This window comes from Lissotriton helveticus, chromosome 9 (genome assembly GCF_964261635.1).
Source record: "Lissotriton helveticus chromosome 9, aLisHel1.1, whole genome shotgun sequence".
Lineage (NCBI taxonomy): Eukaryota > Metazoa > Chordata > Amphibia > Caudata > Salamandridae > Lissotriton > Lissotriton helveticus.
In genome coordinates this window covers 341,850,434-341,873,834 of record NC_136070.1, presented here as the reverse complement: position 1 = coordinate 341,873,834, position 23,401 = coordinate 341,850,434, and the positions used below count along the sequence as shown (strand labels likewise).

Sequence of the window (23,401 nt, the reverse complement as noted above, 5' to 3'; positions counted from 1 at the left end):
TCAACCAGGTCTTTATCCAGCATATCAATGGGGCAATTTTCAGTTGATCTATAACATAACCCATCCCCAATTCGGAGTGTAAAGAAAATATGGGGGTGGATTGGGGAACCGCCAAAAGGGATCTTAAAAAATTATTTTCTACAACCTGTATCTTTTCTTGGGATAAAAAGCCCCATATTGAGGCACCATGCGAGGCTATGGCCAGAAATTTGGATTTATAAACATTTAAAATTGCCTCAATAGGTCTTGCCCCCAGCCGCTTCGCAAATCCCATTAGCGCCGTCGTTACCCATTAGCGCCGTTGTTTGTGTCACTTTGTGTGATATTGTGGTAGCACATAGTACTAATACATCTACTCAGCAGTGCTTCAAATGTCACTATGGGAAGTCTGGCATCTTTCTCGTACATAGGAGTCAGATCTCCCACATCCCCAACTTGCACATCGCAAATATCATTATGCATCATTGCTTCAATGTTTTACTTGTATACGGCTCTTTCTAGGCCAGATGCATTAAACCCACCAATAATATATAGTGTGTGCATCAGTGAACTGTGCACTTTAGGTTTTGAACATCTATCTCATTCACAATGGTGTGAGATATAATTTGGTAGAGGTTAATTGTTGGTGATTGATGTGGGTGTGAGCAAAAATGTTTTTTCGCTCTTAAAGTTTTGTCAAGTTCCCCTTTTTCTCCCTTTATGCGGATTCCCTTTGCCCGCATATCACGACTTGCAGCGTGTAATTGGCGCTATTTGAGTATTTGCATCATAATTCCTGCTGGAAAATGTATGCAGATTTGTTTCTCTGCAAGGTAAGTTCCCCTTTTGCTGATCTTTGGGCAGTGCATTGTACAGCAAATCTACACAACCATTTTTAGCTTTAAGAAAGGCTGTGTACGACATACATTGTCATAAACTGCAATTTTAGACTTAAGAAGGATATGCAACATAAGTTGTCGTAAAAGTTATAATTATCACATGGATAACTACAAGCCAAAAAACTGAAAGCCATGGCAGTATGAAATATTCCATTGACCTTTGTGAAGTTTACAAAAAAATAGCGAAATCTTTACAACTTCGCGTCGGTGAGGTTCTTAAGTATGAAATGATCCTCCCTAGCATCAGCAACTTTGCTTGGGTCATATTACACAGCCTTAGCGAGCCAGTTCTTGACCTCATCCGTGCAGTCTTACTTGACTGTGACCTTCTATATCTGGCAGTACCTCTGTGTACTAAACATAGAATGCCTATTGCAAATAGTTGTTAATAGAACAAGAATGGGCTCAGGAAAGAATGCAGCACTTATTTCAAGCAGAGCCCTTTGCAGAAGATAACCAAGACTAAATGTCCTACTTCTAGGTAGTTTATCAGTGCTTCAGAAGGGTGTCTTCTCTGTGTCGCAACTCTCGCTCCTGAGTAGACTTCATATAATACTTGCTTGTGCCGCCGAGATCATTTGCTCTTCTGTTGCTCCTGGATGGACTCCATATATTCCTTGATGGTTTTGCAGTGCCCCCAATGGGTTGCTCCTGAGTTGGCACCATAAAATACTCCATGGTGTTTTGAGCACTCCTCCAACGGGTTCTCTTGTGTCACTCCTTGGTAGATTCTATATAATACTCCTTGGTGGTTTTCCAGGATCTCCAATTGGCTGCTCCTCTATGACACTAGAGTGGACCCAATATCCATGGTGGTTTAACAGTACCTACAACATGTTGCTCCTCTGTTGCTCCCATGTTGATCCATATAATATCCTTGGTGGTTTAACAGTGCTATGATTGGATTTATTTGCTATTACTCCTCTGTTGCTCCTTACGAAACTTCCTGGAATACAATCTAGTGTTTTTGCATTGTCTCCAATGGGTTGCCCCTCTGTCACTCCCTCGTAGACTCTGTGTAATACTACTACATGATTTAATAGTGCCTCCAAAGGTTTGGCTCATCTGATGCGGAAGCAGTTGGCAGCCGATCATTTTGTTGCACTCTTTGCTGTGTTAGGTGCACTTGCATTCTGGCTTAGCAATGGTAGATATGCCGTAATTCAAGTAAGTAAAATTGTCTCCTTTGACCTTGCTTGGGTAGCAAAAAACAACCAAAATTGTGGTACAGTTGCCCTTGAGACCTTGGTGTCCTGATTGTAGAGAGCCACCCGGACTCTCTCACAGAATGTATCAACATATTCACGCATGCACGCATACCCCGGGGCGGGCTCGCACCGGGGTATAAATAAAGAAAGTGGAAGACCGTTCGGGGTCTTTCCGGCTCACCTCCACTAGATGTGTCCGTGTCCTTTATTGTGGTGTGCAGCCTATCACAGAGGCCTAGCTCCGGCCTTGTACACTGGCGACGTGGCGGTCTGAATTCACGCCTGCCACCTTGCTGCCCCGGCACCTGTTGGTGCCGCACGTCGCTGGAACACCGCTCGCGACGCCATGACTGTGGTGTGGTCCGTTGGCCCGCCCGTGCCCAGGCTCGAGGCCCGCCCACGCGTCTCTCCGTCGGGAGCGCCTTCAGCAGGCGGGAATCGCTGGGCTCGGCAACACGGTCGGGTGAGTGACGCTGCCCGCACCCCTGTGAGCGCTCCACGTGGCCGGCCCAGATCAGGCTGTGCGCCCCTGCCGGCGCGAAGACAAGTGCGCGCCCCACCGCCGCACGACGCTGGCTCCCAGCTGAGTCCCAAGGGAGGGGCGCTCTAGCGCGAGTTGCAGCTGAGCCCCTGATTGCTTCAGTGGCTCGTCACATCTGACGGCAAAGGCGAGGGAACACAACAAGCACTGGCAAAACCCTCTAGCTCACCCTGGCCCATATCAGGTCACAGCCTCACTGCAGCTCAGAGACAGACCTGCAACCACGTCGTATAGGGGCATAATTCACAGCCAAGCCTGGCCTGTCACCACCTTGCCCGCCCCAGTGACCCGTGGGCGGAGCCCAGTCTCACTCGACACAGCAGGGCGGGAAAACGCGCGGAGACATGCGCGGAGGATGCAACTTCGCGCGCCATAACCATCCCAGTAGCCCCGAGGAACCCGGAAAGGACAGGGGTCTGCACCATGTCTGTCACGGCGCCAGGAGCCGGCCAAGCCGGTGGCGGCCCAGGTCAAGCCGTGCCGCCAGCGCCACCGCCACCGCCGCCTGCCCAAGTTAAAGTACCTGCGCAAAATCAAGCTGTCGCGGCCGCACCACCACCGCCCAGCCACCTTCATGTCGGGACTGCGCCGATTCCCCCATTCAGCGAAGCGGCAGACCCTGCAACCGCCGCGTCGAGGTGGAAAGCCTGGGTAGGGAGGCTCAACCTCTACTTCAAAGGCACAAGAGAGAATGATGGGACGGTCAAGAGGTCGCTCCTCATCCTATATGGAGGACCTGAAATCTATGATCTCTTCGAGACTCTCCCCAACACGGGGCAGGAGGATGACTATGACGCGGCGGTCGCCGCGCTTGACGCACATTTCGACCCGCAACTCAACCACGACTTTGAAAAGTTTAAGTTTAAGAGGGCGTGGCAGACCGAAGCGGAATCGGTGGATATGTTCCACGCGCGACTGCGCCGGCTGGCGCGCTCATGTCCTTTTACCAACCCACGTGAAGAAATCAGAGACCAAATCATAGTGGGGTGCCGGTCCAAGCTCCTGAGAAAACTCATTCTTCGACAGCCTGGAATCTCGCTAGATGAAATCCTGGTCCTGGCACGCTCACACGAGCTCTCTGACGCCAGAGCGGAAGAAATGGATGTAGCCCTGAGGACACCGGTGGCGGCTCCTGCCCAGACCCGACCCCAGCCGACAATCAAGGAAGAGAAGGTAGAGGCGATCCAGAGGAGGCCTCAAGGGAGCCGACAACGCACCACAGCCGCTCAAGGGAACCAATGCGACTATTGCGAGGAGGATCACCCAGCGACTGCCACCTGTGGAGCGAAAGGAAAGACATGCTTGAAGTGCGGCCGACTGAATCACTTTGCAGCAGTGTGCCGAGGAGGACGATATCGGCCAACACGGAGAGTCAGACAGTTGTCAATTGATCAAGAGTCATATCCCCCAGATAACCAAGCACAGGAGAGACGACCGAGATACGAAGATGACAGCAATGATGAGGTATATGTCATCTTGTGTGTCAGCAGGGTGTCGACGCGGAAGAGGCCCCCACCCATGTGCTCCGTCTCTATAGAAGGCACGGAAGTGAGAGCTCTTATTGACACCGGAGCATCTGTAAACGTCATGGACTCAGACCAATATGACCGGATGCTACCAAAACCCCCACTGACCGCCTCCAACGCTCGACTATACACCTATGGAGGAACGGACCCTCTACCCCTGAGAGGGGTCATAGAGACGACAGTTGTGAAAGGAGAGTACTCCACCAAAACCCGCTTCCACATCACCGAAGGGAAGAAAGGCACACTACTAAGTTGTCACACCGCGGAAGACTTAGGACTGGTATTCTTTGCAAACCAAGTACACCAGGCCCACGCTGACACTCTGCTAAAGGAATTCCCTGAACTATTCCACGGCCTGGGGAAGCTAAAAGGAAAAAAGGTCAAGCTCCACATCGATGCATTGGTACGGCCTGTCGCCCTGAGACATAGGCGAGTGCCCTTCAACTTGAGACCCCAGGTGGAAGCAGAACTACAGAAGCTGGAAGATCTGGGGGTGATAGAAAAGGTGTCAGGCCCGACCCCCTGGGTGTCTCCACTGGTAGTCGCACCCAAGCCGAAGCAACCAGGGGCCATCAGATTATGCGTGGACATGAGGTTACCCAACGCAGCTGTCAAGAGAGAGAGACACATAACCTCGACCATGGACGACATAGTGGCTGACTTGAACGGGGCAAAATGGTTCTCGAAGCTATACCTCAACTCGGGATACCATCAACTCGAGCTGGAGCCCGCAAGCCGATACATCACCACGTTCTCCACCCATGTTGGCCTACGTCGGTACAAACGACTGAGCTTCGGGGTGTCCTCAGCCGTGGAGGTGTTTCAAAACGCCATACGTGAGGTACTGTCAGGGCTGAGCGGAGTAATCAACCTGAGCGATGACATCCTGGTCTAATCAGCGACTCTAGAGGAGCACCACGCACACCTGAGGGCAACTCTCAAGAGGCTAGTTGACAGCGGCCTGACCCTCCATCAATCGAAGTGCTCTTTCTATCAAGAATCAATAGACTTTTTCGGATATACCTTTACGAGGGAGGGCCTGAAGGTTGATCCCAAGAAGGCGGAGGCCATCAAGGCTGCCAGCACGCCGAGGAACCCCACTGAAGTGCGAAGCTTCCTAGGCATGGCCACATACTGTGGCCGCTTCATCCCCAACCTGGCCGCACTGGCTGAACCACTACGAACGCTCACGAAGCAAGATCATAAATGGGAGTGGACTGTAGCGGCCAATAAAGCCTTTCAAGACATAAAGGCCAGTCTCTTAGACACGGCCGTGATGGCCTATTTCCAACCCCGCCGGAGAACGGAGTTAATAGTCGACGCCAGCCCGGTGGGCTTAGGAGCAGTCCTCCTGCAAGAACATGGTCCGGATGAATGGAAACCAGTGGCCTACGCCAGCAAAGCCCTGTCCGACACCGAAACCCGATATGCGCAAATCGAGCGTGAGGCCCTTGCAATAAAGTGGGCCTGTCGACACTTTCATCTCTATCTGTGTGGTCAAGAGTTCAGTGTGGTGACGGACCACAAACCACTACTGCCCCTCTTCGCTGGATCAGCCAGGCTCGCACCCCCATGGATAGAGCGCTGGGCAGTTCAGCTGCAGGGGTACAACTTCAAGATTATCTTCCGGCCCGGTGCACATAACCCCGCTGATTATCTATCTCGTCACCCGGATGTCACCTCTCCAATCCGCCCGCTGGAGGATGGGGCCGAGGCGTTTGTGCACATGATCTCGGAAACAGCATGCCCAGAAACGATGACACTGGCAGAGATAGGGGAGGCAACGGCACAAGATGAAACGCTATCCAGAGTCCGGCATGCCCTCGAAGAGAACAAGTGGGCTCCCTTCCTGGATGGGGCACATAACCTTCGAGCAGAAGTCATCCACACCCGCCGACAACTGTGGCAGATCCGCAATGAACTGAGCATAGGGGATGAGGGAGTCATCCTCAGAGGACACCTGATCGTAATACCAGAAACCCTACAGCCCAGGATCCTGGAGTTCGCACATGTGGGCCATCCAGGGATGGCCAAGACAAAAGCACGCTTGAGAAGCAAAGTCTGGTTCCCAACCATGGATAGCAGAGTAGATGAGATGGTGCGCTCATGCCATGCCTGTACCATTACCGGTAGGGAACCAGCGCCGGCGCTGGTGAGGACAGAGGAGGCCCCCCAGACGCCATGGACACACCTCAGCATTGATATCAGGAGTTTCCCAGATGGCCGTCACACGCTCGTCCTTGTGGACTCCTTCTCCAAATTCCCTGTAGTTGAGGTAATATCGTCCACAGCGTTTCCCCATGTAAAGAAGGCCCTCAATCGTGTGTTCGCCACACTGGGGATTCCGGAAGAAATCAAATCCGACAACAGACCACCCTTCCAGCGGCGGGAATTTCAGAACTATCTTCAGAGTCTCCAAATCACACACCGCAAGATCACCCCATTGTGGCCCCAGGCAAACGGGGAAGTGGAGAGACTGATGAGGACCCTCAATCGAGCTCTGAGGATTGCGGTGGACAGTGGAGAGGACCCTGAGATTGCCGTGGATCAATTCCTGGGAGTGTACAGGTAGACACCACACAGCATGTCCTGTTCCAAAGAGCACCCCGCGACAGCATTCCGACGGACCACACATGGCTGCCGGAAGACCGGGATGCGGAAGCCATTCAGGCGCGGAGACGAGAAACCAACCGGAGAGCAAGCGTGGCGAGACACGCCCAAGAACCGACTCTGCAAGTAGGGGATTCTGTAGTGGTCCGTGATCGACACCCGGGGTGGAAGTTCAGAACCCCATATGAACCAGAGCTGTGGACTGTAGAGGAAATTCGAGGCACCATGGTCACTGCCAGACGGGGAGGCCAGGTGGTCACTCGTAATGTGTCTTGCTTCAAGAAGGCGGAAGGGTCCGCGGAGGCCCGAAGAACGACTGAAGAGAGTGATACCGATGAATATGCGGATCCTGATCTAGGAATGTCCATCCCTGGATCACCGCCTACCCTGCAAGACCGAAGGGACTCACCTTCTGTGGTGAGGCGTGACAACCGGAGTCTCCCCAACAGACCAAGTGTGGATAGTAGAGATGCCAGTCTAGACGCCACCCCGGCGAGGGCGGTGATGTCCCCGTGCGCACGTAGCCAAAGATATGATCTACAGCCTAACCCCAGACCCAGCCAGCGGCTGAGAGACTTTGCATGGACATCTCCCTGAAACATCGGCTTGGGTGGAAGGACAGACTAAATTGAAGGATGGATGTAGAGAGCCACCCGGACTCTCTCACACAATGTATCAACATATTCACGCATGCACGCATACCCCGGGGCGGGCTCGCACCGGGGTATAAATAAAGAAAGCGGAAGACCGCTCGGGGTCTTTCCGGCTCACCTCCACTAGATGTGTCCGTGTCCTTTATTTGGTGTGCAGCCTATCACAGAGGCCTAGCTCCGGCCTTGTACACTGATGTCACGGCGGATGCAGCTCTAATAAACTGGCACACCGACTGGCGCGGCATGTAAAGCAAGTCCTTCAGAATCTCCAACTCACAGGTGAAAGTTGTGGGGGGGAAGTTGAGACACTGGGTGGAGGTAGCCTTTGATGGCCACCACAAACCAAATATCTGGAAGGGCGTCAGTCACCAAGAGCTTTTTTCTAAATGAATTTAAGAACAAAGACTGGCATATGTCCAGTTAACGCAAGGGCAGAACAATCCCTAGCACGGAAGAGTAGTCTATGGAGTTTAAAGTGAAAGGAGCCGGTGAAAAAGCATTTGGATTGGAATTTCAAACTTTGGGAAGTTTGAGAAAAAAATCGAGCAGTCAAAACACTGGATCCGGCACTGGGCCCTGGTGTAATTATAGCACAACGCAGCCCGCGTCTGCCAACGTTAACATACATAAACCAGACGCGTGAAGTGATGGATGTCGGCACCCTTAGGAAAAGAACCCTTTCTTCCCACAAGCTTATGAATTGCCTATCATTGGATGGATAGTTTGTGGGAAGCAATGGGGAGAGGTGCAGGAGATACTATATATGCACTGAAAAAGCTTTTGTTTGGAGATTTTATTGTTCTCTTCTAAGATCACAAACTAAATAGGTAAATAAAAATAAAACTTGAAAATACCCTCGATAAAGAAGTTAAAAATACGGTATAGTTACTATTCAAAACCTAAAAAATAAACTCTTCGAAGTCACCGGTTATGTTTATCTATTCAGTCATGACTGCCCTCAGGCACTGTATAACGAGGGAAACTTGGCATCACAGAAGGCATCATTGATTACATCCGGCCTAATCCTGCTGCCCTGTCTCTCCTTTCGCAATATGCACTGGAACTAGCGCTGGGACACCCCGTTGCTAGGGCAGCCATGCGCTTTACAAATTCATTAACATAACATTTCTTGTCACCACTTTCTGCGTAACATCACCTGTGATGCATCATTGCCTTACACTGTCCAGGCCCTGTGGCCATGCCATGTCTGAAAGATGCACAGAACAAGTGTATTGACCATTCTCTTTGTGCACAGTATCTCAAAGGTGTGCCTGCCATGCCCTGTGCCCCCCCCAGTTAAAGAGGTAGAGACTTGCAAGGCACAACCTGCAACAAAGCTACTTATGTATCGCAAACAAGTACGTGCATCGCACCATACTCTGTGCTGACTACATGCACGGGTGGGATCTGTATGTAGTACACAGATCAGGCTGTGCACACGCAGCAGACGAGGTAAAACGCACATGGTGAATGGCCTATTTCATTGATGTCATTGGTGATGTCATCAGTGATGTCTGGTGATGTCATAAGCAGTGCGGGGGAGGGGAGGTTGATAATTCCACCTTTAACTATATCTTGCAAATTTTTAGAGATCTGAGGATTTAGATGTTAATTAAAAAGCCTCTTGGACTGTCAATTTTCACTGCCTAAAAAATATTTTGTCATAAAATGTATCTTATGAACCCAGACGTTACCTTGAAAACGAATAATGCGATGTGCTCCGCACTACTGCTTTGCATGAGGTGCGTAGGAAACGCAAGATCCTCGAATTGGTGAAGTTTTTTGTTGTAAATTTTATAGTCCGATACATTTTTACCTTTAACTGCATAGTGTGCACAGTGGCTAACATCATCATGGCATTGGAAGGCACCAAAGCACACTCTTTAATAGGTAACTACATTTTTATTACTTTTTTAAGAGTATTTAAATCTCTGTCGATTCTAATCGAGCTTGGGAAAAGGTTGAGGGTGGGGGAGGAGTGAGACTAGGAAGAAGGAAATTGAAAAAGTAATGCACTAAAATAAACATAAACTCTAAACAATGTGTCGTCATGACCCCCTAAATAAGTACTTCCAAAACATTTTAGAACCAGGACCCAATTTTTAGAATGACAAACTTTTTCAACCTACCTAGCTTTAATGGGGATGAAGTGGGGCGATTTAAAAAAAAATGTAATTGTAGACCTGCTTTCAAATTGCGGTGAATGACCAAATTAGCATCCTGTTTGCAATTTTTGGTGTTCCTCACTAACAGTAATTGTCTGTAAATGTTATGACTATGACCTCACCCTTCCACATGCCTTTATCGGCCTGTAGCCAAGATATTGATTAGCCCATAAAAGTGGCAGTTGATGAACTGTACTCAAGTTTGGAGCTGGAACACTTTTCAGAGTCATAAGCCTTCTGAAAAATCTTGGTGCTAGTACCAGTGATTTTATTTGAGATGCTCCTTCTGCAGCAGGGTATGGGCTAAGGCCTCATATCCATTTTTGTGTTAAAACAAGGGTGGGGCATTTTAGACTCCATATATATTTGTCTTTGCAGTTTTATATAACATTAAATCTAACCCAAGGGACAGGAGTTCCCAACATGAGCACCAGATTACGTTACTTGAGGTCATAGGATGTTGAGCCAATGTCGGGACTCAGCCCTCCTTTCCAAGGTCCAAAGTTGGCAGCACTGGCTGTTGGGCCACATCCATTTTATTCAAATTATATGTCAAAGTCCTACATGATTGTGTACAATCTTGCATAGTGAGGACATTCTCTGTTAAAATGACTTTGTGAAGTAAAGAAACAGCAGCAACAAATACTGGATGTTTCACCCAGAGTATTGCTTGGGAATAGTTGCAAGGGTATTCTTTGAAACTGCACTTAGAGGCATATTTCAGCACCTTTGCATCAATGGTGCTGAAACTATTTTCAATGTAGGGGTGCTGAAATCTGGCACATCACTGAAATCATAGGTATTGTGAAAAATCCTCGCCTCAGACAGAGAACAAGGGTAGCAAATGTATTCAGCAGGTAAGTGGGAAGGGGGTGTATTATGTAGCCCAGGGTGTATTTTGGAACACACGGGCAAAAATATATTACTAAGGCAATGCCATTAACAGATAGCACATTTTCCGTTGAAATAGCCACTGAAATTGCACAGATATACAGTTGTACTGGTAAGATTATAAAGCACACACACGATAATGTGTGGAAATAAGGTTTCAGTGAATATGTATCATTTGCACATCACCAAGTAAACTGTCTTTATTTGTTTTGATCTTTTTAAAATCTTCATTTCCATTTAATTTCGACATTACCCAAAAATATGCTTAATTTTGAGTCCCTAACTGCTGATATATTCTGAAATTTGTGTACAGTTCATTTACAAGTATTTACATTTTGTTGTGCTAAAAAATGACATACCTACAGATTTTTCTTTCACACTCATTGTACGCAGCAAGATCATCACGAAGTTCGCTTTACAAACTTCTCTCACTTTGAAATTGGAGAAAGAAAAGTAAACACCAATCCCCAAGTTAAAAGAATAAGCAGCTATTTTTCAGAAGACATAGTCAGACATTTAACCTGTTTTTGAAGCGCAGCAAATATGATCAGTTGACTGCAGAATTTAAAGGCATCTTTAGTTATTGCTAGTCCACCTTTTGAAGAACAGGACTTTTACAATCCAGCAAAGATTACTCACAACCCACCAGCGCGTTGCGATCCACAGTTTGGGAAACACAGTCCTAAATAGTAGCTCTCCACTTAAAGCGCAGCAATCTTTTATCTTTCTATCATATTAATATAGAATGCAAAACCTGGTGTAGTCTCAACTAATATGAGTTATTCAGGTCAATTATTTTTCTGAAGAACCCACATTTTTTAAAGTTCTGTACACTGGGGCCTGAGAATAGGTAGTTTACTAAATTGTGATCGTTGGGATCGCAATTCTAAGTGGTGCAATGTTTATTACATGGTAATTACCGGGTGAAATTAAGTTTACACCCTTTGTTAAATTTCAGAAATTCAAACTAGCCTGAATTTAACAAAAGGGAAAGGCCAGGTAATGACTGGAAAATATAGATTTTGGTGCAGTAACCACCAAAATCTGCATGTTATTCCCCCGAAAAGTCAGACTCAACGATAATTATTGCATCTGACAAATTCCCAACACTTCAGTGGCGAATTTTATTGGGTGAAAACAGGGGCTACTCTTATTCCGGCCCTTATTTGGGTCAGTGCACATCCCCTATAGTAGAGCTGTTGCTCCTACCACATTTTCCTCTATGCCTTTCCAATCACTGATTACAGCTGTGGGGATCAGCCAGTGCCTTCGCTTAGCAGAGGCTCCTTTCCTGCTATGTCTACTAACACTTTAATTCTCCTTTCTGCCTATGGTCCATTGCTGTGGTGTCTATCTTTGATGACTTATGCCCTATTTTCCTTTCATAGGTTTATTTTCCTTATTTGTATATATATATATATATATATATATATATATATATATATATATATATATATATATATATATATATATATATATATATATATATATATATATATATATATATATATATATATATATATATATATATATATATATATATATATATATATATATATATATATATATATATATATATATATATATATATATATATATATATATATATATATATATATATATATATATATATATATATATATACCAATAACTTTTCCCCATCAAAGGAAAAACGGATCGCACAGCCAGATTTGGTTTTAACAGCAATCTCCTTTTATTGCTCAAAGTATCACAGGGCAATAGCGCAACTGATGGGGAAAAGTTATTGGCATATTGAGCGGCGTGGGTTCAGCCGCAGGATAACGCACGAGCGCTGCATGAATCCCGAGTGGTGAACCAACGTGGAGGCGATATATATATATATATATATATATATATTTTCAATTAATTGATTTCTATTAATATATTGCAATGCATTGGGGAGGGTATGAGTCAAATTATATTGAGGGGAAATTATAATTTCACTGAAAGGAGTAATTTGCAAAGTGCACTGGGAGTTCAAAATATTAGTTGGTGCTTCTTTACACATTGTAAAGATATTTTTATACTAATAAGCGATAAAGACTTAAGGCCTAATTACAAGTTTGGCGGTCTATGGGACTGCCAAACCTGCTGGAGTGTGGTGGCTGCCGCTTCACCGGCGGTCAGACTGCTGTATTCCACGTTCAGCAGGCGGACTGCTTTGGGACCGCTGCAACTGCTGTGATGGTGGAGCAGTGGTCTGGGGCAGCAATGTGCTATATTATGACTTTCCTGACCTCCAAACTTTTCATGGTGATGCCATGAAAAGTGAGGTAGTCAGGAAAGTAAGGCGGCCCTACAGGGCCCCCTGGTAGCCCTGTGCATGAGGGTGCATGCAGGTGGGCAGATGGTGTGCCCGACCTGTGTGCATGCACCCCATACCTGCACGTTTTGGACTGCACAGTCCATGTCGTGCTGGAACTTGCTTTGGCGCTCCCTGGGTGCTGCAGTTCAAAGGATCACTTATGAGCCTTAGAACTGTACCGCCACAAGACTGCCAAAGCACCCCCGCCAGATCACAAGGAAACTCATATTTTGGAGGACTGCCAAAGCACCTCCGCCAGACCACAAGGAAACTCATAGTCTGGAGGACTGCCAAAGCACCGCCACCAGACCACAAGGAAACTCATATTCTGGCGGGCGGTCGACTTTGGCGGTGTGGGAGCTGGGCCTGTGCGTGGCGGCCCGCTCCCACACCGCCAGAGTCCTAATTGGTTCCTATGATTGAAGGCTTTACAGAGGAAAGTTGGATTTGTACAAAATGGATAACATCTCAAGTGTAGTTGAAGGTGACAATAGTCATCAAATGAGAGAATAGTGGGATAGAGGAGGTTAGAGTGTGTATTCGATATATAGATGAAGGATATCTGACATAGAACTGCCCGTTCAGTACTTTTAGGTGTGTCTGGGACTTCATCCTTGGCATATGGGTGGTTATCCGTTGTGTCCTCTGAACTGCACTGTTCCATTGCTCTCATGTACATTCAGGTTTAGTTTCTCTCATGCAGTGAACTGACTTTGCACCACTCCACACCCGGGAGGTGTGCGCACTGGGCTGCTTCTCACGCTCTAAGCAGAAAAAATGTACAGAAGTACGCTTCCTGGACCTAGTCCTGGTTTTGGTGAAGCTCAGTATTACGTGTTGCTGGAGGGCACTGCTACCCTCTGCTCCGATGGCGTGGAGGTGTTTTCTTCAGGCTTGGATGGAGCCTGAGAGCACTGCTTAGAGAAGGGAGGTGGCTCAGGGACCCTGGAAGTACCCGACCCACATGAAATGGGACGCTCTACTGCTCAGGTTCTGAGGACATGGCCCCTCCTTTCCTCAGTTGCACTCCCTCTGGCTGCACGCGGTGTGTAATACCTAAGTCTTCTGATATACCTAGCGCAACCTCCATGTTCATATTCTGCTTTATATGCTTGCGCTCTGCTCAACTGCATTAGGGGCCCACTGTCCAAGAGGGAACCTCTCCCTAACTCAGTTGCATAGTTGGCCTTCTCAATAAGCCCTTACTTTGAGCTGAATTGGACTTGGAACGAAAGACACCTACTCAGTACTTGCCCAGCCTCAGCTTTTGCACAACCAGCCTGTCTTGTCGATTCTTCCCCCAGACCCTATCAACCCTACTCCCCTGTTCTACTTTTTGGTGTTTTTATGTGCGATTTTCTCTCTACGTTAATAGTTCAGATTCAAAGACAAACCAGTCTAACAATGTCAAAATACCACATGCATATTACTAGGACAAAAAACGTAACCATATCTCCAACCTTACACGTTATGCCATCGGTGTTTTGTTAAATTACATAGCTACTGTTGTTAGTGTCGTCTTGAAAAACTAAACTCAATAAGAAATATTTCAAAAGGAGGGTATAGATAGAGGAAGGGCTTCCTTAGTGGAGAAAGAAAAGAAACTTGCAGTTGCACTTATGCAGACGTATTCTAGTATGCACAATTGTACAATGTGTACAATTCGGCGAGCAGAACAGCCACCCAGTGACCATGGAGTGTAGTTTGTTTCACAGGGAGTCAGACATCTCTCTTCTGACTTTCAGGGTCTTATTTGTGCAGAGGTGTGCAAGGTCGGCTCAGTGCCTTCGGGTGAGAGTTGCAATTAGTTGGCAGCAATAAGTTTGTTTTTGAGTAAAGTAAAAAAGTTGTATTACTTTTTGTACTGATTAACTGTTTTTAACTAGCCTGCTTTAGCCTTGTTTACGCTCCTTTTTATCTCTGCTCCTGTTAAGCATGGTGCGAAGTGTTGTGTTTTGGTGTTTTCTCTATTCATACACAAAGGACATGTACAATAGAGAGACTCACATGATTGAATGGAGCACACATAGCAGCATTTTTCTTAAGAGTACTCTAGAATTAAAAGTTACAACTTTGAACTGAAGAAGGTGGGTTGAATGGGAATGAAATTAAAACATATTTGAAGAGTGGAATATTGAGTGCTTAATTAAAGGCAATGAAGTGGCTCATTCAGGGCCACTTTTTCTCTTCCAATATTCCAGTTGTTTCTATTTTTTCCGTTTTAATTTGGAACATTTTGCATTATAGCCCTTCTGCCTCCGGCTACTACCATTCTTAACCCCTTGCGTGCGCATGACGGAACCACGCCATCATGAGCCAAGGGCGGCGTGTGCTCATGACAGCGTGGTTCCGTTATGCTGCTGCCGCTCCTCCCACGCGGCACTAATTCCCCGCCTGTGCGGGAGAATTAATGAGCGGGCAGGGTCATGACGGAACCACGCCGTCATGAGCACACGCTGCCCGTGACTCATGACGGCGTGGTTCAGTCATGAGCACCTCAGCTCCGCGCTCACCCCCTACCCCCGTTCTGCGGCGGAATTCGCGGCGCAGGGAAGGGGTTAAGGGCCTCCATGCTTGTTTTATCCTCTAGCTATGCTTGGACTTATAATTCTGGTTGGGAGCCTTCAATGATTGCTATAGTCTTTGGGAGTGGACTATAATTCTTAGCTGAGTCACAAAATGGCCAACTTGCTGGTAGAGTTTGCTGAGGCACCAACAGTAAGTGAGCTCACAAAGTTTGAGGTAGAACAATGTGCAGGGTCTTTATGTCAAGGGCAGAAAAGAAATGGACTAAGTGAATGTGCTCAAAATCACAAACTTTCTTTGAATTCTATCTTCCTTAATGCTGTAAACATGTATTCTTATCTTCAGATGATTAAATAGTTTGAAAGTGTATTCTTACTTTAAGATGATAGCATGACCCATGCATGACCTTTTATTTTTACAGATATTGACGAATGTTTGTCGGAAACCCATCAGTGCAACCCCACCCAGGTTTGCATCAACACAGAAGGCGGGTACACCTGCTCCTGTACTGAAGGGTACTGGCTCCTCGAAGGCCAATGCCTGGGTAAGTGAGCTCAGACACTTTGAATCCACCTTGGATTGTTTTTAAACATTAATGTGGGCCACCTCTAACCATGTGTGTTCAAAAATGGAAAACAAACCTGAATTTAATTACAGACAAACAGCCTTATTAAGAGATCTCCATAATTTGGTGCAGCAGTTCCATGTTGGATAAATATTGATACCGCCAGGTGTGTGGGGTATTGGGTATGGTACTATGTCCCTGTTCCGAGTTTTGCACCTTGGAATGTTCTATGACATAGTATAGTAGAACTGCCCCCTTTCGAGTTGTACAATTCAAAATGTGCAACGTTTTACGTCTCACCGTCGAAGATCCAGCTACAACGTGTGATTTGGCGCTCGAATGAAGATTACTGCTGTCTCATACTGAGACCCACTGCGTTGAGAATGTTTCGCATTCTATTGTGCATCAAACTTCAATGTTGTAAATGCCAAGCATCTCCTGTCGCCTCCCCTGTGTTTACTAGATTGAAACAGGTTTAACTATTATTAGAACATTTACTCTGATTCTCAATTGTCCTCTTTCATAAAATAGGTGTTAGACCTCCTGCTCTACCTCTCCCTTATGACATAAGGGATTTGTGCATAGCTAAGATACATTTTGCATGTTTTGTTCTTAACCCCTCAGGTACCTGGCATTTAAAAAAAACATTTTTATACACTGTATTAAACCTTCACGGTTATTTTCGAAGTGTTTTGACAGAAGGTTTGATTTGTCAAAATCTTTTATTTGAAGATGTCAATGGTGCGAAAAAATTACCTCATCACTGAACATGTTTTATAATTAAGTACAGTGTTCGGTATGGCTGCATTTGTGTCCTGTTAATCCATAATGTCTTATATTTACGAGAGGGTCAATCTTAAACCAATTCGGCCTACCTATTCATGGAGAAAAAAAACTCAAACCTTTCCAGAAAGCTTCATTCAAACAGGTTTTTGGATCAGCTTGGCACCTGCATGCCGCCACCCAGCAAAACATCTATTACCTCACTTGGCAATCAGGTGTCTGGCTCGGGTACGGGGAAAACTCCAGTGCTCCAAGCACACAAGTAAATCTCTTCTGAAGAGGGCACACGTAACTTCTTGCTTAATATCCCTCTCCTGTGTAGTTTATTTGTTTATTTAAAGAGTTTTATATAGCGCTGGCTAGACCCAAAGGTATCAGAGCACTTTACACGAGAATCAACAATGTTACAGAAAAAGATCAACAATTACACAATGCATCACAAAATAGTCAATACAATTAGGAGAGAGAAAAGTAGTGAAGGGGGCAGGGGAGGTGAGAAAGGGAGGGTAAGGGAAGAGACAGCAAGGAGAGACTAAAAGGAAGTCTGTCTAAAGACCGACTGGGTAGGTGACGACCAAGGCGGGAATCCACGGTCCATCTCCCCTATAGCTAAACCAGGTAGCTCCATCGGGTTTTTCAATGAGATACTGATTACTTGTTGATTTACTCAAGAATGGCAAGGAAGGGAAGACACCCAACCCATATCAATGGCTGCGATACAGTCCAGGTAAATTAGGGCAGTGTGGCTCATCACAGGACAGGAGGAGGATGGTACTTGGCGTGAGAGAGCAGACGGGTAAACAATGTTTAAGGGCAGTTGTAACTATTTTTTTTAGGACCTAACGCTGTTTTTCACTTGCTGTGATACGGGTAAAGTAGGTGTCTCTGTCACGGTCTGCATGCCCTCTTAAAAGTAAATGTGGCTCAGCTAATGGTTTAATCATATTTCTTTCTCTGGTAAGGCAGCACACTAGGGGATGCAGATGTTTCATATATGTAGATAACCTGTAGAATCACAGGATTCCCTCCTGAGTAGGCCAACACATATATTAATGTTTCCCACTTCAAGTGCAATTAGCCTGGATGTTGAGATGAGAATTAAACACCTCAAGGTAATGCAGATTAATTGTACTACAATCTTATTCATATTTCACGTAAGTATCCAAGTGCAAATATGAAGTACAGAAAGAATGGTGAAAAAGAGACCTCCCACAAGGAGCGTGGCTAGTGAGGAGTGTGATGGCCCCCTGAGCCGAAAGCTCTGTGCTCGATCCATCTACATCCCCAGCCCAGCATTTCTTAATCGAACACAGAAAGCTGTTTTTGCTGTCACAGTGACTGTGGGTATCCTGGTAGTGCTCCAATGAGTCTCTTAATTCGGTAGTCCACTTGAGCTTCCCACTGCCTGGCTTACCCAAGATGTCGGCCATTATTGGAGCTCCAGCAGGACAAGCGAGGTTGTCGCCGTTGTGGCCTGCCATGGTGACTGTGTGCCAGAGAAACGAAGAGTGTGTGGCCAGCAAATGATCACCAACACTTTAACGGCTGTGTCAATACTGTGTAGCCTGCAAACTGAGTGAGACCGGGATGAAGATAGATGACCTAACCGCTCTCCCATTGCAGGATCTTGGCAACTATGTCCAAGGGACTGCATGCATAAGGCCTCAAACTTTCAGAAGACATGCTATCGGAAACAAGCAAAGAATGGATGCTGCATATCAGGGGTGACCCTCTCCTCACTTGGGTTGCTAATGGCCATGGTTTGGCTCTCCATACCTTGCAGTAATTTGGAAGGGCTCTGCGCTATTTCAGCATTTTCTGTCATTAAATAGAGCTTACGTGAGCTTGACATTTCACTCCTCAGCTCTCAAGAGGATCTCCATGTTCCAAAATCATTAAAGTGCCATTGGGATTCTGCAGAGATGTTGGTACAGCCGAGCATGATGGCTGCCTGAGGTGAAAGCTCTGCGCTTGATCGATCTACATCGCTAGCCCAGCAAGTGATAATGGAACAGAGAAGGCTGTTTTTGCTCTCACAGTGACTGTGAGTATCCTGGTAGTGCTCAAATGAATCTGTTAATCCAGTAGGCCACTCGAATTTACCACCACCCGACTAAGCCAAGATGGCTGCCATTATCAGAGCTCCCATATGAGAATAGCCCTCATCGCTGTTGTGGCCTGCCATGCTGATCCTGTGTTTATGTAAAGTAGAGTGTGTGGCCAGCAGATGATTATCGACACTAACAGATGTGTCAACACCCTGAAGGCTGCAAACTGAGAACGCACCCATGACAAAGATAGCAGACCGAACCTCTCTCCTACTACAGGACCTCTGCATCTAGGCCCAAGGGACTGAATGCATAGGCCACAAGCTTTTAGAAGTTGTGCTATTGGAAATGAGCAAAGCCTGGATGCTGCCTTTTGGGGGTGACCATCTCCTAACTTGGTTTGCTACTAACCATGGATTGACTTTCCATACCCTGCAGTAGGTCGCAAGGGCATTACACTATTTCAACATTGTCTGCATCATTAAATAAAGCTTATGTGAGCTTGACATTTCACTTGTTGGCTCTGAAGAGGATCTCCATGTCCCAATATCATTAAAGTGCCATTGGGGTCCTGCTGGCCGACCTTTGCCATTCCTACATAGTGCACTACAGACCTGATCAGATTGTGTGTTCATCATAAAGGCTCACTCTACAAGCAAAAATCTTACCTCGCTCGCTGACCCACAATGGCTGACTCTAGAAGCTAAAAGAACAAAGACCACAAAGATACTGAAGATGCCAAATCCAGCCTGAAATGCACAAAAGCGGATCCATCTCTTCCAGACTCCCCTAAATCAGAGATTACATTGAATATGCACATTATCATACAAAGATTGGGTGCGGTCCATGATCTGGCCTAAAACACTAGAGAAAACACTGATGCCATGCATCATGATATTCAAGCTCTTCATTATGACTTCAAGGAGCTGACCAGTAGAATCGCTGAGGCGAATCCAAAATGTGTGCACTGGAGGATCTGAATATGTCAGAGAAGAAACAAACAGATATGGCAACTCAAAATCTTAATAGGTTAGGCATAGAAAAGATCGCAGTCGCAGGGGCAATCTGCGAATCTTGGGCCTATCCGGGAGTGCGGAACACGAGGCGAACTCTTCTACTGATTTTCTAGAATAGTTGCTACCGCAAACTGTTGAACTCACATTTGAGAAGGCTGTGAGATAAAAAGAGCACCTGGAATTCCTTCGGGCAGACCATTGGCCACTTAAGCTACTCTCTTGAAATACCCTAGAGCAATGATCTTTAGGCCCCTCCGACTTCAGCATGCTGAGTTATTCTGATCTCATATGAGGAAAATTCATAATGTACAGTGGTATGGCACAAAGATAACAATCACACAGGATTATTCCAAAGAAACAGTCTCTAGACAGAAAGGGTTTCCGGCACTCCACCAGTCATTGAGGGACTTCTCCATAACTTTCTCCTTTGTTGGCCCATCCCAATTCTGCATTGTGTACAAAGAAAACACTATAGTCTTCACTGAACCTATGGACCTACAAACTTTCATGTCTACTTCTGCCCAATCTGACATGATAACCTGAAGATGTACATGCTGATGGGATCCAGACTACTCTGGAGATGTCACCCAGTTTTCTCTTATGACTACGCCTTCTTAAAGTTAAGAGTCTGGTTTTCTTTTACTATACAACTTGTGCTTTCCCATGATATGTCAAAGTTTGGGTAATGTGACCATGATATATTCTTCTAGAAATGTTATCTTTTGGCAGACAGGATGCTTAACCTTCTGTTATACCATTAGCTATATAAAAGGCATGTTTGCACCTATAGAGTTCTCAATAGAATCTCCAGGTAGTTCTTACTTTGACAATCTCTGAATACTTTAACCGTGATTGGGAACTCCTCAGATGGAACTCTACCTGTGATGTCTCACAAAGAACTAGCCTTAAAGGGTTGCGTTAGTTGTTCAAAAGTTGTTAAAATAATTCTTATACATAATGCTGTGCTATACATTACATTGGTTTATAGGCTCGTTGATGGGCTGTTAGTCAACCTCCTCATGGTATACCCTGTCCCACTATATCGAAGGTTGGGGAGATGCAGATTTCCCATATTTTGTGGGTGAGTTGGTGGGTGGGTCCTGTTTTTGGGGTAATTTTTTCTTCTATGATTTCACATTATGTTGGTGCTTCTACTTCTCTTTTTCACCAACCTATTCTTCCCTCTTCCTCTGTCTACAAGCCCTACAAAAGTAGCTGACCCGTTGTGCTCCATAACCCGAACATGTCAGCTTAAAGTACTTCTCACGAGCCAATACTGCTGTGACTATTTAAACACGTCACACTATCCATGTCAGCCACTTCATTTCCAATCTTACACCCACACATTGGTGTGGTTGGTGGGTAGAGTGTACACAACTTTTCCCAATACTTTTCAAATCATTCAACACACTGATCTCAATGATCAGATTGCATGATGACTTCACAAATTAAAATTCTTTCACTTAATTCCAAGGGTCTAAGTCATTCCTTCAAACACAAGATGATTGCTGACTATTCTAATAGCCTGAGGGGGTGTTATCATGTTGCAGGAAACACATTCTAATTCCATCTAAAATGCCAAATTATACTGCTTATGGGTTGCACAAATTGTATTCTACCCAACAGTCCAGAAGAAAAATGGGATAATCACCATAATATTAAAGAAATCTGAAAATAATGTTATATTACACTCCCATGAGAATGAAAGTAGATGGCTTATACTTAGAGCTAAGAAAAAGGGCAAGGAATTTTTCATTGTAAATATTTATGCCCCGACCAACAACTCTGTGGAGTTTTAGACAGACCTTGGCAAGTGATTATCAGAGATGCCTAACAACCTCTTAGTGATTTTGGGAGGCAATTTCAATCTCCGGATGTATGGGACCCTAGCTAAAATATCAAAAAGAAAATTTTTAAGTAGTAGATCACACTCCCAAATAAAAATATGCTGTAAGAACAATAACCTGATTTATGTCTGGAGATTTTACAACCCTTCAGATAGCCATTATACATTATACTCAACTCTACATCACTCTTTGTTAAATTCAGGATAAAGAGTTCAGTGAAGCAGATATTCATTTAGTAATTTAATCTTCAGTAGGATCTCATCCAGCCAGTACAGGATATCAACTGACAATTAACATTCCTACAGTCTGACATCAATGAAGATCTAGAACTAGAATTAACACATCACATAACCATAGACAAGCCAAGCTGAACATCACATAACCATAGAGAAGCCATATCATATAATATCATATAAAACATATGAAGGGATATCACACATCATATAAAACATATGAAGGGATATCACACACTTTCTCTAGAATCAATTATATTTTGGTTAGTAAACATCTACTTCTTATGTCCACTAACCCAAAAATAGAGGCAATAGTAGTTTTGGAACATGCATACGTGTCATTAGTTCTTGTAATAAGCGATTGTCTTCCACCCCACAAAACAATGGCATTTCAATAACGATCTCTTCGAGGATGCTACCTGCAGAAACAATATTGCAGTAGCGATTAGCCAATTTTTGAGTGAAAAGCTCAGTTCTAGACACCTCTCCCATATTCAGATGGGACACGCTGAAAGTCATAGTTAGAGAGCTCCTGATAAATTTAATGACTATCAAAAATAAAGCAATTTCCAAACAAGTTGTGTGGCTATAAACTGGAATTAAAAGTTTAGATAAAAAACCCACAAAAGTTTGGGCGGATCTATCAAAACTACGTAACCTACAATATGAGTACAATAAAATACTTAGTAAAAGAACCCAAAAATGAGTTGATGTTTCCTAGCAGAAACAATGTTTACTAGGAACAGAGTCAGGAAATCGCTTGCAAATTAATTGAAGTATAGTAAAAATAAGTCTCTCATATCCACCATGAGGAATGACAATTGGGACGATGTAACCTCATCTCAGGGCATTCTTGAATCTTTTTGATTCTTTTATTCCAACTTCTACAATTCTAATGAGCCAATGTCCCCCAGAAATGTGCTGAGTACCTCACTTCAATTCAATATTTATTAAAGATTTGGATCTCCTATGAGGTCCACATAAAATATACATATGATTATTACATAATAAATATAATAAAATATAAGCTCAGTTCATTTCTCAGTCCATTAGAAAAATATCGAAACCCTTCATAGCCAGTCTAAAATGTTCCCTCACATAACATAGATGAGTATAATCAATTACCCCAGTGAGTGAGAGGTAAATAAAGGTTATCAGCATTAAGACAAATAAGCAGCGACAATGTCCTAATAAATCCTCTACCAGAACAAATGGCACAAGTTTAGATTCGCATTAAACGATAGCAGCTTCATGATAGATTCAATTTTGAGTAATATAAATCACTACAGCTGCTCGTTAAAAACAGGAAAGTATTCTAAAACAACCAACATATTTGAATATACAATACATTTTCCTTTAACTACAAAAGCTAAATATATTCTAATTTTGTGCAAAAATGCTTTAAATAGCAGCAACTACATGTGCAAATTTATAGCAAATTATTCATCATGGGATAGTAGTAACACCTTCTTAAAAAAATAAAATGTTAGGATAGTAGCAGAATATGTCCCAATTGTGCAAAGCACATAGCAGCTATAATGTGCAAAATACAATCTTAAATAAAAAAATAGTACTAAGACTCCTT

General features: G+C 44.8%; 1 protein-coding gene across 2 annotated transcripts in view; it reads left to right on the top strand.

The window, feature by feature from the left end:
• Positions 1–23,401, top strand: part of FBLN5 (fibulin 5) — a 390,190-nt gene that overhangs the window by 161,080 nt on the left and 205,709 nt on the right. For both annotated transcript variants that reach the window (XM_078660068.1, XM_078660067.1), the window contains exon 5: positions 15,746–15,868. In XM_078660068.1, the coding sequence (XP_078516194.1) occupies positions 15,746–15,868 (123 nt within the window). The remainder of the gene's footprint in view (positions 1–15,745; positions 15,869–23,401) is intronic.